The sequence below is a fragment of the Biomphalaria glabrata genome, chromosome 11, assembly GCF_947242115.1.
Source record: "Biomphalaria glabrata chromosome 11, xgBioGlab47.1, whole genome shotgun sequence".
Lineage (NCBI taxonomy): Eukaryota > Metazoa > Mollusca > Gastropoda > Planorbidae > Biomphalaria > Biomphalaria glabrata.
The window spans coordinates 19,412,501-19,432,329 of record NC_074721.1 but is presented as its reverse complement, the minus strand read 5'-3'; the positions used below and the strand labels follow the sequence as shown (position 1 = coordinate 19,432,329).

General features: G+C 42.2%; 1 protein-coding gene across 1 annotated transcript in view; it reads right to left on the bottom strand.

The window, feature by feature from the left end:
* Positions 1-19,829, bottom strand: part of LOC106072034 (mucin-5AC-like) — a 97,366-nt gene that overhangs the window by 71,197 nt on the left and 6,340 nt on the right. The window contains exons 4-10 of the mRNA XM_056003851.1: positions 9,590-9,616; positions 8,628-8,857; positions 7,465-7,615; positions 5,524-5,706; positions 1,762-1,797; positions 1,378-1,488; positions 406-675 (exon numbers count right to left, since the gene is read on the bottom strand). Of these exons, the coding sequence (XP_055859826.1) occupies positions 406-675; positions 1,378-1,488; positions 1,762-1,797; positions 5,524-5,706; positions 7,465-7,615; positions 8,628-8,857; positions 9,590-9,616 (1,008 nt within the window). The remainder of the gene's footprint in view (positions 1-405; positions 676-1,377; positions 1,489-1,761; positions 1,798-5,523; positions 5,707-7,464; positions 7,616-8,627; positions 8,858-9,589; positions 9,617-19,829) is intronic.

Below are 19,829 nucleotides of genomic sequence, written 5' to 3'. Positions count from 1 at the left end.
CCTTGGAAGGGGTTTTAAACTCAAACCCCCCTGGTAGAGGGTTTTAAACTCGAACCCCCCTGGTAGGGGGTTTTAAACTCAAAACCCCGTGGTTGTGCTGGAGCAAGTGATGGTTTAGTATTAAAATCTCACATAAAATAAACTTAATCAAACAAAAAAATCAGTCCCTAAATTCCGAACCCCCGCCCCTGCGGGGTGGGTGGGATTTCATTTCGGGGGGGGGAGGTTTGAACCCCAACCCCCCCCCCCCGGCTACGCCCATGATATATATATAAATATAATATATATATATATATATACATATAAATATACATATATAGGCCTATATATATAGATTGTGATTATAAAATATTGAAAAATATTTTAAATAAAAGTATCATTTTTGAAAGTAATTAATGTGCTTACATCCCTCAAAGTTATCACCAGAAGCAGGAAGCATTCCATCAGGACAACAGCCATATATAGTATAAGCACAGTCATCGGAAGAGGTTGACGTTTTAGGACAGCCTTCATAGTTATCTCCGATTGCTACTGTATGACCATCAGGGCAGCAACCAAATAAAGTGGTGAAACAATCCATTTTAAAAGGTGGACATCCTTCGTTGAAAAACCCTCGGGCAACGGTCACTCCATCAGCACAGCAGCCATACCGAGTGGCTGAACACGTGGGAATATCTAGATAGTATGTAGTAATTGTATTTTATTATCAAAGTCAGACTACACTAATATCGTTTTTATGGAGATTTGTATGGTTTAAATTAACAAAGAAAATATTTTGCTGCCTATTTCAGTATATTAAGTTGGTTTTGATACAGAACCAGAAAAAAACAACTTTTACGTCAAAACCAATGGATCTCAAAGACTGTAATGAGGTCTAAGCTCTACAACTGTTATGTTTTGGGATGGAGTGTGTGTTACTATTCCTAATATAAAAAAAACAGGAGTAGATTTAAAGCAGATAATCTGTTTGTATTACTTAAATAGATTTCCATCCAACCACCAGGTTATAAATAGGTGCAGTGAAAGTTGAAGAGGGGAGAGACTATTACGACGAGCAACAGATTGAGGTTTATTATGTTTATACAAATATCTACATTAAAGTTAAAGCTGTATATAGTGTTTAGTTGAACTAGTTGTGTGGACTTGCAAGTATACAAGTGTTTCAACACATTGCTATTCAAATGATAAGAGAACTTTCTAGATTGACAGTCTGTCATTGAAACGTTGGGTGTTAATTTTTTGAAAATAGCAAAGTTTCGTCTATAAAAAAATGAATAAGGGGCTATAGAAAAACAATGTTCGTAACATGAAATGTATTGGACTTTTTAGAGAGGGCCCTATCTTCACAATTTTGTAAACTTTGAGGTTTTAACATACATGTAGTCGGCTTGGTGGTAGTACTTGTTCTACTCGTAGGCGTTGTTGTAGAGGTTGGGTGGGTGCCCCATGGTCTATATGTACTCACACTGGTACTAGGGCGTGTTGGTACTGAGGCAGAGAAAGTTGTAAATATATCAGCAACAAACAAAAATAGTAAAAATAATTACTCTGGATATAACATCTTAACAATTGCACAGATCATACTTCAAGCATTCTACAGAAGCCTAACAGTTAAGCTAACAGTATTTAGTGTAAATGCACTCATTAAGCAGTGATAAATAATACAATTAAATAATGTTAGTAAATATTATGCTTGTCTACCTAGTAGTAGGTAATACCATGGTTGTCTTTCAATAGTTTATAATGTTTTACTTTACTTACGAATTATTGGTACCAATATTTCTATGCCTCCAGTTGCTAGATGAATAAACAAAAATAATTATTTTGATACATTTGTATATATAGTATACACCAAATTAAACTAGGTGATAGACTTCATGTCTTGTGGTATAGAATAGCTAATTTCAATCGATAAGATAACTATGTACGATTAATATAAATAATCTTTATGGTTAAGAAAACTATGTATAATTATTGGTATGGTTTTTTACACAAGTAAGGAGGAATGAGATATAATTTTGAAAATATTGTCCCTTTAAAATAACTACAGGTTTGCAAGTGATTAAGTTATTCCTAGAGACGTCAATCTAAATAAATTTGCATTTTTCTTTTGGTAATAAAGAAAATTCTGCTTAAAACAATTTAAACCTTAAAATTACTTCATGTGTTAAATTGTAGATGTAGAATTGAATTTCTCATATTTATTAGTATCAGATTTAACTAGTTCACAATGTGTCAATACCTGTGACCTATAGAGATGTCAATACATGGGACCTATAGAGAGATGTCAATACATGGGACCTAGAGAGATGTCAATACATGGGACCTATAGAGATGTCAATACATGTGACCTATAGAGATGTCAATACATGGGACCTATAGAGAGATATCAATACATGGGACCTATAGAGAGATGTCAATACATGGGACCTAGAGAAATGTCAATACATGGGACCTAGAGAGAGATGTCAATACATGTGACCTAGAGAGATGTCAATACATGGGACCTAGAGAGATGTCAATACATGGGACCTATGGAGATGTCAATACATGTGACCTAGAGAGATGGCAATACATGTGACCTAGAGAGATGTCAATACATGGGACCTAGAGAGATGTCAATACGTGGGACCTAGAGAGATGTCAATACGTGGGACCTAGAGAGATGTCAATACATGGGACCTAGAGTGATATCAATACATGGGACCTAGAGAGATGTCAATACATGGGACCTAGAGAGATGTCAATACATGGGACCTAGAGAGATGTCAATACATGGGACCTAGAGAGATGTCAATACATGGGACCTAGAGAGATGTCAATACATGGGACCTAGAGAGATGTCAATACATGGGACCTAGAGAGATGTCAATACATGGGACCTAGAGAGATGTCAATACATGGGACCTAGAGAGATGTCAATACATGGGACCTAGAGAGATGTCAATACATGGGACCTAGAGAGATGTCAATACATGGGACCTAGAGAGATGTCAATACATGGGACCTAGAGAGATGTCAATACATGGGACCTAGAGAGATGTCAATATATGGGACCTAGAGAGATGTCAATACATGGGACCTAGAGAGATGTCAATACATGGGACCTAGAGAGATGTCAATACATGGGACCTAGAGAGATGTCAATATATGGGACCTAGAGAGATGTCAATACATGGGACCTAGAGAGATGTCAATACATGGGACCTAGAGAGATGTCAATACATGGGACCTAGAGAGATGTCAATACATGGGACCTAGAGAGATGTCAATACATGGGACCTAGAGAGATGTCAATACATGGGACCTAGAGAGATGTCAATACATGGGACCTAGAGAGATGTCAATACATGGGACCTAGAGAGATGTCAATACATGGGACCTAGAGAGATGTCAATACATGGGACCTAGAGAGATGTCAATACATGGGACCTAGAGAGATGTCAATACATGGGACCTAGAGAGATGTCAATACATGGGACCTAGAGAGATGTCAATATATGGGACCTAGAGAGATGTCAATACATGGGACCTAGAGAGAGAAAAATCTAGTGCATGATGGAATACAAAAAATATCAACATTTCTAAACATTTTTCTCAGAAGAGATGGTGTTTAGTTCATTAACGTGTTCTCATTTAAAAAAATATAATCTAAAAAAAAACAAGGAAATAAAATATTTAGTTTAGAGAAACAATAGAAAAAACATTCAATGGAACCTCGGTTCGCAAATGCTTTGTTTGTAAACATTTCGGACAACAAAAGAAAAAAAGGTGTTGACATTTTTAAACAAATGACGAACAAATGTCGGAAACCAAACCATCACGTCCCTTCCCCTTACAAGCAATACTTCAAACCTGTTTCACCCCACACCCCCCTTCATTCACCCACGTCATTACATCACAGTCAGAACCATATGTTCCATTGGTTACTAAATGTAACCATATATATTTGTAAAATACCACTCATTCATTGATCAAGCGATCTCTTAATCCGTAATACAGTTCCGCATCAAATTTCGTACACAGATTCCTTTTGACTCCTAGACGCTCACTTAGAACAATTTGGACAGGTTCGCAATTCGCAAGTTTTCTACAAAACCATGTCTTTTATTTTCGGTATTTCTCCAAACGGACGGAGCCTCCATAATAAGCATTTAAAAAATTTCACACATTTTTAAAGCAATTTTTTCTTCTTCCATGAGCTTTCTTATTTTTAATATGCTTTACGTCATTTCCACTTCCTTTTACACGCGGTCTAAATTAGACACAAAACCAGTCCTAATAGCATTAAGGAGACGATCTAGAGTATTTGTCTTTTTTGTTTCGGGAGAGAAACAGAGAGAGAAAGAGAGAGAGAAAGAGAGAGAGAAAGAGAGTAATAATACTTTGTAACTCTGTTAAAAAAATTAAACAATTAAATACTAAAAGTAATTAAAAATACATCTAGGACTATTGCCATTTTGCTACATTCAAAAGGGGCCGATATAAATGATTAAAATTAAGTCTAATGAAATCAAATTGATATTTCTTTTTATTTAGAATACAAAATACCTAAATAAATGTAGAAAGTGGAGCAGTAATGTGGCATTCAATTGGAGCCTTCAGATAATGCATATGGATCTATTAGCCTGAAATTAATGGTATGAACCAATGTATTCGGTGTCTTCTACCCTACATTGCTGGCATTTAGGTGAAAGGGGGCGAGAAAAAAAGGTAAACCTAACCAAAAAGAGGAGGGGGGAGAGGACATGATCTATATATAATAGAAATTGAATTGAGAAGCCGAAGAAAAGTCATATGAGTGCATGTATGTGTCGGGGGCGCAATATGAAGTAGGTCAAGTCAAAAGTCTATGTTGGAGAAATTACGATGCGCAGGTTAAAACAAAATGGCGGTTCCAGAAATCAAAGAGAGAGAGAAAGAGATAGAGAGAGAAACACACAGAGAAAAACACAAAAGAAAAAAAAAGAGTTCCAGAGAGCGAAAAGAGTGAAAGCGAGGGAGAGAGAAAGAGAGAATGAAACAAGAGAGCTGGCAGTAAAATGTCATTGTAAAAGATACACTCATTCAGGGGCAGAAAAAATATGTTAGGTTGATCGTTAAAATGTGGCCCGTTGATTATAATTTAAAAAAACGAAAAGAAGGGGGCGTTTCGGCTATAATTATCAATGTAAAGTCTGTGAACAAATCAACGGGTACAGCCGGTGTGTACCTCTAATGTTGTTATTTTTAACTCCTTTTATATTAGATACAAGTTGTTTTTACTTTTTTTTTTAAATGTACCTATATAGGCTGTAAAATACATTTATTATCTAGTCTACAGTGGCTCGAAACCAATGAAATGTATTTCCTTTATTTTTATTATTGGAAAAATTGTTTCGGAGACCGAACATTTCTGATACCGATCAACTTTCCAGAACGAATTATGTTCGTTAGAGGAGGTTCCATCTATTATTTTTGTAACGTGTCATTTGTGTACATTATTTCTCTATTTAACTCTAGAAACTATGATCTGAGTCTCACTTTTACATATTCTGTGAGCGACTTTGCCAAGTACTGTCTGAATGGTGAAAAAGTCATCGGTTCTAAATACATCAGAAGGTCTACTAGCACTACTCTGGAGCTCTGCATCTCGGATCTTGTCTCCTACACCGACAGCCATGACATGGACGCCATACGACTGAAGTAACATTGCTTGCATTGTGGCTGTAATAATAACAAGCAAAAGAAACATGTAAACAAGCTTTCAAAAAAACTATAAAAAAAGCTTATCTAAGGGGGATAACTTAAAATTACTGGCGTTTATCTCAATACAGCATGAATAAGCTCACTTTATATAAAACACAATTAAATAACAACCACTAATTGATTAATCAAATGTTTAATCTTTTTATTGATTGATGTTTTGTCATGACTATCAATAATTATGTGAAATTTCAACTTGATCCGAGAATGGGAAGTGGGAGGATAAAACATGTACGATTTGTGATAATAGTGATAACTCCACATATACAGTTACATCACATTATAAGTAGCATTTATTTCCCTTATTCGATATCAATCCTTTAGCCTGTTGGACCGTTGGAGCACCACGCAAGATTTGTCGACCGTCTTTCTCCATTCCTGTCTTTTACTTTGGATAGAACCTCTTTTAATGGTAGACCCGTCAATTCTTTTAGGTTGTCTTCCAGTAGCTTTCTCTGTCTGCCTCTTTTCCTTTTTCTTGGTACTGTTCCCTGAAGGATGGTCTTTGTGTGGGCCCGAATACCTTGTAATATGGCCATAGAGTTTTAGTTGGCATTTTTTTTTACAATAGTTAGCAGGTCATTGTGGGGTCCAACCCTGTCTCTTCGTTTGTGATACGGTCGTTAAATGTCGCTAGGATCCTTCTGTAGCATCTCAATTCCATTGTTAGGATCCTCTTCACTAGCACTGCAGTCAGCGTCCGAGACTCACAAGCATATAACAATGTAGCCAAGGCTAACGAGCACCTCCTGCCCGAAGCTTACTGATTGAGGCGTTGTTGTACAGCACAGGAAGTGATGTATAGTACAGGAAGTGATGTACAGTACAGGAAGTGATGTACAGTACAGGAAGTGATGTACAGTACAGGAAGTGATGTACAGTACAGGAAGTGATGTACAGTACAGGAAGTGATGTACAGTACAGAAAGTGATGTACAGTACATAAAGTGATATACAGTACAGGAAGTGATGTACAGTACAGGAAGTGATGTACAGTACATAAAGTGATATACAGTACAGGAAGTGATGTACAGTACATAAAGTGATGTACAGTACAGGAAGTGATGTACAGTACAGGAAGTGATGTACAGTACATAAAGTGATATACAGTACAGGAAGTGATGTACAATACATAAAGTGATGTACAGTACAGGAAGTGATGTACAGTACAGGAAGTGATGTACAGTACATAAAGTGATATACAGTACAGGAAGTGATGTACAATACATAAAGTGATATACAGTACAGGAAGTGATGTACAGTACAGAAAGTGATGTACAGTACATAAAGTGATATACAGTACAGGAAGTGATGTACAGTACAGGAAGTGATGTACAGTACAGAAAGTGATGTACAGTACATAAAGTGATATACAGTACAGGAAGTGATGTACAGTACAGGAAGTGATGTACAGTACATAGAGTGATATACAGTACAGGAAGTGATGTACAGTACAGGAAGTGATGTACAATACATAAAGTGATATAAAGTACAGGAAGTGATGTACAGTACATAATGTGATATACAGTACAGGAAGTGATGTACAGTACAGGAAGTGATGTACAGTACAGGAAGTGATGTACAGTACAGGAAGTGATGTATAGTACAGGAAGTGATGTACAATACATAAAGTGATATACAGTACAAGAAGTGATTTACAGGAAGTGATGTACAGTACAGGAAGTGATGTATTTTATATAAAGAAACTGTTCCTACTTACTGCTTACAAAGTTCGCCGAGTAGCCATCAGTTATCAGAATAACAACAGTCGGTACATGATATCTCATGTTTGCCAACGCAAGGTCCAAAGCCTGTTTTAAACCGTTTTCTGTTCTAGTCCCTCGCTGCATGTACTCGGATGACATTAGAGCCTGAAATAAGCACAAGAAACAGAGAGAACATCAGAAGTACAGTAGCTTCTAGTTAAGACAAAAGTCAGAGATGAATTGAGAAAGACGGTCGACAGATGACGCTTGGTGTCCCAACTGTTTATAGGGATAGGTACTGTTAAAGGTGCAGATGAATAATCACAAGAAAAATTGTCACATATATAATTAAAACGGAATATTATGAAAACTAATGATTACAGTGGTAGAGGCATAGCTCTATACCCATTGAAGTCTGGGGATGGGAACTCAAGATCTTTGAGTAATTTTCAAACAAAATACTTTTCAGGCAATTATTTAGGAACAAGTTTTATTATTAATCTTCATACAAGTCTGAACTGCATTCTAAGTGATGTTAGAAAGCGTTTATTCTGTTCCGATGCATTCCTGTTTGCTTATGTTTTCATTCTTTCATTCCCTAACCTCTACGTACACACACACACCACGAACCACACCTAGATTCCTGCTTACTATTCTTTTAAAACCAAAACAAAAATCATAACTATAAGAAATTATCAAAATATTATTCCTTAAATCAACCTGGAGAATTCTCCAATGATATTTTTTATGAAATATCAATGTTCAGTTTGATTTTCAGTTGTGTAATGGAGTTTGTGATAGTAAGTGTAAGTGTTTTGAGTGGCTGGTAGTGCAGTGTGTGTGCCTGTGTATGAAATGACCAGTGGACCTTGAGTGTACATGCTTGAGTGAACAGCAGTGTGTCAGGACTGTGTGTAAAAGGAAGTCAGTTTAGAGAACAAGTGGCTGGAGTAAAAAAACATAAAATAGAGACTAATAAAATTAATGTGTTTATTGAAGCTCTTGTTCTTTTAGTGTCTATTACAATTATAGGATTAGGTTAAAAATGTTTTTTCTTTGTTAACTTAGTGCAACTTATAAAATAAACAAAAGATATGCTATGCTATGTAGTAATACAGTTGTTCTTTAATACAGTGTTTTATGTTTTCTAATTAGTGATATATTTTTAGTTTGTTACCGCAAGAATTTCCAAATGATTGTCAAAGGTGTTAAGGGAGAAAACTGTCTTGGCCCAATCACTAAAGATGACGTGTCCGAATCTGAAATGATGGACTCCTATCTTAAAAGAGCCGGCCAGATTTGCCAGAAAAGCTAGTGATTGCCGATATTTCAGTTGGCCGATACTCTCAGAGGAGTCCAGTACAAATATTACATCAGCCTTACCCACGCAATGAACAGGCAATGGAGCTGAAACAAACATGTGAATGAATTTACATTTAATAAGTAATTTCAATTAAGAATTTTTCAATCTAACGTGCTACACTTTTTGTCATGTAAATAAAAATGAATATATTAAATATTAATTATTTCATGGTTTTTCCATTTACTATTTGTTAGATGAAATGATCAGATGATGAAATGACAAGGAGATGAAATGACCAGGGGATAAAATGACCAGGGAATGAAATGACCAGGGGTTGAAATGACCAGGGGATGAAATGACCGGGATTAAAGTGACCGATGATGATGATGAAGTGACCGGGGATGAAGTGACCGATGATGAAGTGACCGGGGATGAAGTGACCGATGATGAAGTGACCGGGGATGAAGTGACCGATGATGAAGTGACCGGGGATGAAGTGAACAATGATGAAATGACCGGGGATGAAGTGAACAATGATGAAATGACCGATGATGAAGTGACCGATGATGAAGTGACCGGGGATGAAGTGAACGATGATGAAGTGACCGGGGATGAAATGAACGGGAACCTAAAAATTGAACGCAAAAGGGATAACGGCTTCCTGGATCTGCAGTCCACGACAAGGTGGCTACAATTCGCGTGATCTAGTAAAATTTGCTCTCGTAAAAAAAAAATTATTCCAAAAAAAAAGCGTATTTTTTTAAATAGAATTTAATAAGTAGTAAGTAAATGTATTACAGTGTTTAAACCTACAACAAAATAAAAAAGTAATGTACCTATGATACCAGAGTGTCCATCAGTCCCTGGAAAAGAAAATTGAAAAAAGTAATCCATTGACTGTAGCATTGTTCAATAATTGTTTCAATCGTGAAGTAAGAGAATCCGATATAGATGTAGAGTAGATGTCAAATATGTAATAAGATAAGTTGACCTGTCAGCTATGTTGAAGGTCGATCAGATTTTATGTCAAATGTTTGTTATAGGCCTAATGCTCCATGTAACTTTATCTGAATTTTCTCCCGAAAAGGTAATTGTAAGAAATTACTGAGACAGGGTAAACGTATTTGATAATAATGCAATTAATCACACAAATTGTTTCATTGAATGATCAGCTCTGAAACAGATTGCGCAGAGCAAGAACTTACAAAACTATGCGTTGAATCTGTTATTTAGAAACTGTACTCCATAACTGCAATGAATGATGTTCATTGTGTATACAGTCATAGTTCCGAGATAACTAGAGTTTGACTTTGAATAATAAATACAAGCCAAGTTCGACATAGGTTACCCAGAGAAACTTACAAAGCTATAATAACGATGGTGGCCAACTATCATTCAAATTGAATTAAGCGAGAATACACATGGCGCCAGCGGGCTGACGGACGTTCGGATCAAGCGAGGTGACGCCAGGTTCAAATCCTTATTCCGCAACAATAACCCGGATATACTTTTTAAAGCTGAAGAAGGCAACGGATTGGATAGAATCATGTCCCAGGTAAGTGAACCTCTCAGGGCTCTAGCACAGGAAACAGACGACACTCTTACTTGGATAGAATCATGTCCCAGGTAAGTGAACCTCTCAGGGCTCTAGCACAGGAAACAGACGACACTCTTACTTGGATAGAATCATGTCCCAGGTAAGTGAACCTCTCGGGGCTCTAGCACAGGAAACAGACGACACTCTTACTTCGATAGAATCATGTCCCAGGTAAGTGAACCTCTCGGGGCTCTAGCACAGGAAACAGACTACACTCTTACTTCGATAGAATCATGTCCCAGGTAAGTGAACCTCTCGGGGCTCTAGCACAGGAAACAGACGACACTCTTACTTCGATAGAATCATGTCCCAGGTAAGTGAACCTCTCAGGGCTCTAGCACAGGAAACAGACGACACTCTTACTTGGATAGAATCATGTCCCAGGTAAGTGAACCTCTCGGGGCTCTAGCACAGGAAACAGACGACACTCTTACTTGGATAGAATCATGTCCCAGGTAAGTGAACCTCTCAGGGCTCTAGCACAGGAAACAGACGACACTCTTACTTCGATAGAATCATGTCCCAGGTAAGTGGACCTCTCAGGGCTCTAGCACAGGAAACAGACGACACTCTTACTTCGATAGAATCATGTCCCAGGTAAGTGAACCTCTCAGGGCTCTAGCACAGGAAACAGACGACACTCTTACTTCGATAGAATCATGTCCCAGGTAAGTGAACCTCTCGGGGCTCTAGCACAGGAAACAGACGACACTCTTACTTGGATAGAATCATGTCCCAGGTAAGTGAACCTCTCAGGGCTCTAGCACAGGAAACAGACGACACTCTTACTTCGATAGAATCATGTCCCAGGTAAGTGAACCTCTCAGGGCTCTAGCACAGGAAACAGACGACACTCTTACTTCGATAGAATCATGTCCCAGGTAAGTGAACCTCTCAGGGCTCTAGCACAGGAAACAGACGACACTCTTACTTGGATAGAATCATGTCCCAGGTAAGTGAACCTCTCGGGGCTCTAGCACAGGAAACAGACGACACTCTTACTTCGATAGAATCATGTCCCAGGTAAGTGAACCTCTCAGGGCTCTAGCACAGGAAACAGACGACACTCTTACTTGGATAGAATCATGTCCCAGGTAAGTGAACCTCTCAGGGCTCTAGCACAGGAAACAGACGACACTCTTACTTCGATAGAATCATGTCCCAGGTAAGTGAACCTATCAGGGCTCTAGCACAGGAAACAGACGACACTCTTACTTCGATAGAATCATGTCCCAGGTAAGTGAACCTCTCGGGGCTCTAGCACAGGAAACAGACGACACTCTTACTTGGATAGAATCATGTCCCAGGTAAGTGAACCTCTCGGGGCTCTAGCACAGGAAACAGACGACACTCTTACTTGGATAGAATCATGTCCCAGGTAAGTGAACCTCTCGGGGCTCTAGCACAGGAAACAGACGACACTCTTACTTCGATAGAATCATGTCCCAGGTAAGTGAACCTCTCAGGGCTCTAGCACAGGAAACAGACGACACTCTTACTTGGATAGAATCATGTCCCAGGTAAGTGAACCTCTCGGGGCTCTAGCACAGGAAACAGACGACACTCTTACTTCGATAGAATCATGTCCCAGGTAAGTGAACCTCTCAGGGCTCTAGCACAGGAAACAGACGACACTCTTACTTCGATAGAATCATGTCCCAGGTAAGTGAACCTCTCGGGGCTCTAGCACAGGAAACAGACGACACTCTTACTTCGATAGAATCATGTCCCAGGTAAGTGAACCTCTCAGGGCTCTAGCACAGGAAACAGACGACACTCTTACTTCGATAGAATCATGTCGCAGGTAAGTGAACCTCTCGGGGCTCTAGCACAGGAAACAGACGACACTCTTACTTGGATAGAATCATGTCCCAGGTAAGTGAACCTCTCAGGGCTCTAGCACAGGAAACAGACGACACTCTTACTTGGATAGAATCATGTCCCAGGTAAGTGAACCTCTCAGGGCTCTAGCACAGGAAACAGACCACACTCTTACTTGGATAGAATCATGTCCCAGGTAAGTGAACCTCTCAGGGCTCTAGCACAGGAAACAGACGACACTCTTACTTGGATAGAATCATGTCCCAGGAAAGTGAACCTCTCGGGGCTCTAGCACAGGAAACAGACGACACTCTTACTTGGATAGAATCATGTCCCAGGTAAGTGAACCTCTCACGGCTCTAGCACAGGAAACAGACGACACTCTTACTTCGATAGAATCATGTCCCAGGTAAGTGAACCTCTCAGGGCTCTAGCACAGGAAACAGACGACACTCTTACTTGGATAGAATCATGTCCCAGGTAAGTGAACCTCTCAGGGCTCTAGCACAGGAAACAGACGACACTCTTACTTCGATAGAATCATGTCCCAGGTAAGTGAACCTCTCAGGGCTCTAGCACAGGAAACAGACGACACTCTTACTTGGATAGAATCATGTCCCAGGTAAGTGAACCTCTCGGGGCTCTAGCACAGGAAACAGACGACACTCTTACTTCGATAGAATCATGTCCCAGGTAAGTGAACCTCTCGGGGCTCTAGCACAGGAAACAGACGACACTCTTACTTGGATAGAATCATGTCCCAGGTAAGTGAACCTCTCAGGGCTCTAGCACAGGAAACAGACGACACTCTTACTTCGATAGAATCATGTCCCAGGTAAGTGAACCTCTCGGGGCTCTAGCACAGGAAACAGACGACACTCTTACTTCGATAGAATCATGTCCCAGGTAAGTGAACCTCTCGGGGCTCTAGCACAGGAAACAGACGACACTCTTACTTCGATAGAATCATGTCCCAGGTAAGTGAACCTCTCGGGGCTCTAGCACAGGAAACAGACGACACTCTTACTTCGATAGAATCATGTCCCAGGTAAGTGAACCTCTCAGGGCTCTAGCACAGGAAACAGACGACACTCTTACTTCGATAGAATCATGTCCCAGGTAAGTGAACCTCTCGGGGCTCTAGCACAGGAAACAGACGACACTCTTACTTCGATAGAATCATGTCCCAGGTAAGTGAACCTCTCGGGGCTCTAGCACAGGAAACAGACGACACTCTTACTTCGATAGAATCATGTCCCAGGTAAGTGAACCTCTCAGGGCTCTAGCACAGGAAACAGACGACACTCTTACTTCGATAGAATCATGTCCCAGGTAAGTGAACCTCTCGGGGCTCTAGCACAGGAAACAGACGACACTCTTACTTCGATAGAATCATGTCCCAGGTAAGTGAACCTCTCAGGGCTCTAGCACAGGAAACAGACGACACTCTTACTTGGATAGAATCATGTCCCAGGTAAGTGAACCTCTCAGGGCTCTAGCACAGGAAACAGACGACACTCTTACTTGGATAGAATCATGTCCCAGGTAAATGAACCTCTCAGGGCTCTAGCACAGGAAACAGACGACACTCTTACTTCGATAGAATCATGTCCCAGGTAAGTGAACCTCTCAGGGCTCTAGCACAGGAAACAGACGACACTCTTACTTCGAAAGAATCATGTCCCAGGTAAGTGAACCTCTCGGGGCTCTAGCACAGGAAACAGACGACACTCTTACTTGGATAGAATCATGTCCCAGGTAAGTGAACCTCTCGGGGCTCTAGCACAGGAAACAGACGACACTCTTACTTGGATAGAATCATGTCCCAGGTAAGTGAACCTCTCGGGGCTCTAGCACAGGAAACAGACGACACTCTTACTTGGATAGAATCATGTCCCAGGTAAGTGAACCTCTCGGGGCTCTAGCACAGGAAACAGACGACACTCTTACTTCGATAGAATCATGTCCCAGGTAAGTGAACCTCTCAGGGCTCTAGCACAGGAAACAGACGACACTCTTACTTCGATAGAATCATGTCCCAGGTAAGTGAACCTCTCGGGGCTCTAGCACAGGAAACAGACGACACTCTTACTTCGATAGAATCATGTCCCAGGTAAGTGAACCTCTCAGGGCTCTAGCACAGGAAACAGACGACACTCTTACTTCGATAGAATCATGTCCCAGGTAAGTGAACCTCTCAGGGCTCTAGCACAGGAAACAGACGACACTCTTACTTGGATAGAATCATGTCCCAGGTAAGTGAACCTCTCGGGGCTCTAGCACAGGAAACAGACGACACTCTTACTTCGATAGAATCATGTCCCAGGTAAGTGAACCTCTCGGGGCTCTAGCACAGGAAACAGACGACACTCTTACTTGGATAGAATCATGTCCCAGGTAAGTGAACCTCTCGGGGCTCTAGCACAGGAAACAGACGACACTCTTACTTGGATAGAATCATGTCCCAGGTAAGTGAACCTCTCAGGGCTCTAGCACAGGAAACAGACGACACTCTTACTTGGATAGAATCATGTCCCAGGTAAGTGAACCTCTCAGGGCTCTAGCACAGGAAACAGATGACACTCTTACTTCGATAGAATCATGTCCCAGGTAAGTGAACCTCTCGGGGCTCTAGCACAGGAAACAGACGACACTCTTACTTCGATAGAATCATGTCCCAGGTAAGTGAACCTCTCAGGGCTCTAGCACAGGAAACAGACGACACTCTTACTTCGATAGAATCATGTCCCAGGTAAGTGAACCTCTCGGGGCTCTAGCACAGGAAACAGACGACACTCTTACTTCGATAGAATCATGTCCCAGGTAAGTGAACCTCTCGGGGCTCTAGCACAGGAAACAGACGACACTCTTACTTGGATAGAATCATGTCCCAGGTAAGTGAACCTCTCGGGGCTCTAGCACAGGAAACAGACGACACTCTTACTTGGATAGAATCATGTCCCAGGTAAGTGAACCTCTCGGGGCTCTAGCACAGGAAACAGACGACACTCTTACTTCGATAGAATCATGTCCCAGGTAAGTGAACCTCTCGGGGCTCTAGCACAGGAAACAGACGACACTCTTACTTCGATAGAATCATGTCCCAGGTAAGTGAACCTCTCAGGGCTCTAGCACAGGAAACAGACGACACTCTTACTTCGATAAAATCATGTCCCAGGTAAGTGAACCTCTCAGGGCTCTAGCACAGGAAACAGACGACACTCTTACTTCGATAGAATCATGTCCCAGGTAAGTGAACCTCTCGGGGCTCTAGCACAGGAAACAGACGACACTCTTACTTGGATAGAATCATGTCCCAGGTATATGAACCTCTCAGGGCTCTAGCACAGGAAACAGACGACACTCTTACTTGGATAGAATCATGTCCCAGGTAAGTGAACCTCTCAGGGCTCTAGCACAGGAAACAGACGACACTCTTACTTCGATAGAATCATGTCCCAGGTAAGTGAACCTCTCGGGGCTCTAGCACAGGAAACAGACGACACTCTTACTTCGATAGAATCATGTCCCAGGTAAGTGAACCTCTCAGGGCTCTAGCACAGGAAACAGACGACACTCTTACTTCGATAGAATCATGTCCCAGGTAAGTGAACCTCTCGGGGCTCTAGCACAGGAAACAGACGACACTCTTACTTCGATAGAATCATGTCCCAGGTAAGTGAACCTCTCAGGGCTCTAGCACAGGAAACAGAGCGACACTCTTACTTGGATAGAATCATGTCCCAGGTAAGTGAACCTCTCGGGGCTCTAGCACAGGAAACAGACGACACTCTTACTTCGATAGAATCATGTCCCAGGTAAGTGAACCTCTCGGGGCTCTAGCACAGGAAACAGACGACACTCTTACTTCGATAGAATCATGTCCCAGGTAAGTGAACCTCTCAGGGCTCTAGCACAGGAAACAGACGACACTCTTACTTCGATAGAATCATGTCCCAGGTAAGTGAACCTCTCGGGGCTCTAGCACAGGAAACAGACGACACTCTTACTTCGATAGAATCATGTCCCAGGTAAGTGAACCTCTTAGGGCTCTAGCACAGGAAACAGACGACACTCTTACTTGGATAGAATCATGTCACAGGTAAGTGAACCTCTCGGGGCTCTAGCACAGGAAACAGACGACACTCTTACTTCGATAGAATCATGTCCCAGGTAAGTGAACCTCTCGGGGCTCTAGCACAGGAAACAGACGACACTCTTACTTCGATAGAATCATGTCCCAGGTAAGTGAACCTCTCAGGGCTCTAGCACAGAAAACTGACGACACTCTTACTTGAATAGAATCATGTCCCAGGTAAGTGAACCTCTCAGGGCTCTAGCACAGGAAACAGACGACACTCTTACTTCGATAGAATCATGTCCCAGGTAAGTGAACCTCTCAGGGCTCTAGCACAGGAAACAGACGACACTCTTACTTGGATAGAATCATGTCCCAGGTAAGTGAACCTCTCGGGGCTCTAGCACAGGAAACAGACGACACTCTTACTTGGATAGAATCATGTCCCAGGTAAGTGAACCTCTCGGGGCTCTAGCACAGGAAACAGACGACACTCTTACTTCGATAGAATCATGTCCCAGGTAAGTGAACCTCTCGGGGCTCTAGCACAGGAAACAGACGACACTCTTACTTCGATAGAATCATGTCCCAGGTAAGTGAACCTCTCAGGGCTCTAGCACAGGAAACAGACGACACTCTTACTTCGATAGAATCATGTCCCAGGTAAGTGAACCTCTCAGGGCTCTAGCACAGGAAACAGACGACACTCTTACTTGGATAGAATCATGTCCCAGGTAAGTGAACCTCTCGGGGCTCTAGCACAGGAAACAAACGACACTCTTACTTCGATAGAATCATGTCCCAGGTAAGTGAACCTCTCGGGGCTCTAGCACAGGAAACAGACGACACTCTTACTTCGATAGAATCATGTCCCAGGTAAGTGAACCTCTCGGGGCTCTAGCACAGGAAACAGACGACACTCTTACTTGGATAGAATCATGTCCCAGGTAAGTGAACCTCTCAGGGCTCTAGCACAGGAAACAGACGACACTCTTACTTGGATAGAATCATGTCCCAGGTAAGTGAACCTCTCGGGGCTCTAGCACAGGAAACAGACGACACTCTTACTTGGATAGAATCATGTCCCAGGTAAGTGAACCTCTCGGGGCTCTAGCACATGAAACAGACGACACTCTTACTTGGATAGAATCATGTCCCAGGTAAGTGAACCTCTCGGGGCTCTAGCACAGGAAACAGATGACACTCTTACTTGGATAGAATCATGTCCCAGGTAAGTGAACCTCTCAGGGCTCTAGCACAGGAAACAGACGACACTCTTACTTGGATAGAATCATGTCCCAGGTAAGTGAACCTCTCAGGGCTCTAGCACAGGAAACAGACGACACTCTTACTTGGATAGAATCATGTCCCAGGTAAGTGAACCTCTCGGGGCTCTAGCACAGGAAACAGACGACACTCTTACTTGGATAGAATCATGTCCCATGTAAGTGAACCTCTCGGGGCTCTAGCACAGGAAACAGACGACACTCTTACTTCGATAGAATCATGTCCCAGGTAAGTGAACCTCTCGGGGCTCTAGCACAGGAAACAGACGACACTCTTACTTGGATAGAATCATGTCCCAGGTAAGTGAACCTCTCGGGGCTCTAGCACAGGAAACAGACGACACTCTTACTTGGATAGAATCATGTCCCAGGTAAGTGAACCTCTCAGGGCTCTAGCACAGGAAACAGACGACACTCTTACTTCGATAGAATCATGTCCCAGGTAAGTGAACCTCTCAGGGCTCTAGCACAGGAAACAGACGACACTCTTACTTGGATAGAATCATGTCCCAGGTAAGTGAACCTCTCGGGGCTCTAGCACAGGAAACAGACGACACTCTTACTTGGATAGAATCATGTCCCAGGTAAGTGAACCTCTCGGGGCTCTAGCACAGGAAACAGACGACACTCTTACTTGGATAGAATCATGTCCCAGGTAAGTGAACCTCTCGGGGCTCTAGCACAGGAAACAGACGACACTCTTACTTGGATAGAATCATGTCCCAGGTAAGTGAACCTCTCGGGGCTCTAGCACAGGAAACAGACGACACTCTTACTTGGATAGAATCATGTCCCAGGTAAGTGAACCTCTCAGGGCTCTAGCACAGGAAACAGACGACACTCTTACTTGGATAGAATCATGTCCCAGGTAAGTGAACCTCTCAGGGCTCTAGCACAGGAAACAGACGACACTCTTACTTGGATAGAATCATGTCCCAGGTAAGTGAACCTCTCAGGGCTCTAGCACAGGAAACAGACGACACTCTTACTTGGATAGAATCATGTCCCAGGTAAGTGAACCTCTCAGGGCTCTAGCACAGGAAACAGACGACACTCTTACTTGGATAGAATCATGTCCCAGGTAAGTGAACCTCTCGGGGCTCTAGCACAGGAAACAGACGACACTCTTACTTGGATAGAATCATGTCCCAGGTAAGTGAACCTCTCGGGGCTCTAGCACAGGAAACAGACGACACTCTTACTTGGATAGAATCATGTCCCAGGTAAGTGAACCTCTCGGGGCTCTAGCACAGGAAACAGACGACACTCTTACTTGGATAGAATCATGTCCCAGGTAAGTGAACCTCTCGGGGCTCTAGCACAGGAAACAGACGACACTCTTACTTCGATAGAATCATGTCCCAGGTAAGTGAACCTCTCAGGGCTCTAGCACAGGAAACAGACGACACTCTTACTTGGATAGAATCATGTCCCAGGTAAGTGAACCTCTCAGGGCTCTAGCACAGGAAACAGACGACACTCTTACTTGGATAGAATCATGTCCCAGGTAAGTGAACCTCTCAGGGCTCTAGCACAGGAAACAGACGACACTCTTACTTGGATAGAATCATGTCCCAGGTAAGTGAACCTCTCGGGGCTCTAGCACAGGAAACAGACGACACTCTTACTTGGATAGAATCATGTCCCAGGTAAGTGAACCTCTCGGGGCTCTAGCACAGGAAACAGACGACACTCTTACTTCGATAGAATCATGTCCCAGGTAAGTGAACCTCTCAGGGCTCTAGCACAGGAAACAGACGACACTCTTACTTGGATAGAATCATGTCCCAGGTAAGTGAACCTCTCAGGGCTCTAGCACAGGAAACAGACGACACTCTTACTTGGATAGAATCATGTCCCAGGTAAGTGAACCTCTCAGGGCTCTAGCACAGGAAACAGACGACACTCTTACTTGGATAGAATCATGTCCCAGGTAAGTGAACCTCTCAGGGCTCTAGCACAGGAAACAGACGACACTCTTACTTGGATAGAATCATGTCCCAGGTAAGTGAACCTCTCAGGGCTCTAGCACAGGAAACAGACGACACTCTTACTTCGATAGAATCATGTCCCAGGTAAGTGAACCTCTCAGGGCTCTAGCACAGGAAACAGACGACACTCTTACTTGGATAGAATCATGTCCCAGGTAAGTGAACCTCTCGGGGCTCTAGCACAGGAAACAGACGACACTCTTACTTGGATAGAATCATGTCCCAGGTAAGTGAACCTCTCGGGGCTCTAGCACAGGAAACAGACGACACTCTTACTTGGATAGAATCATGTCCCAGGTAAGT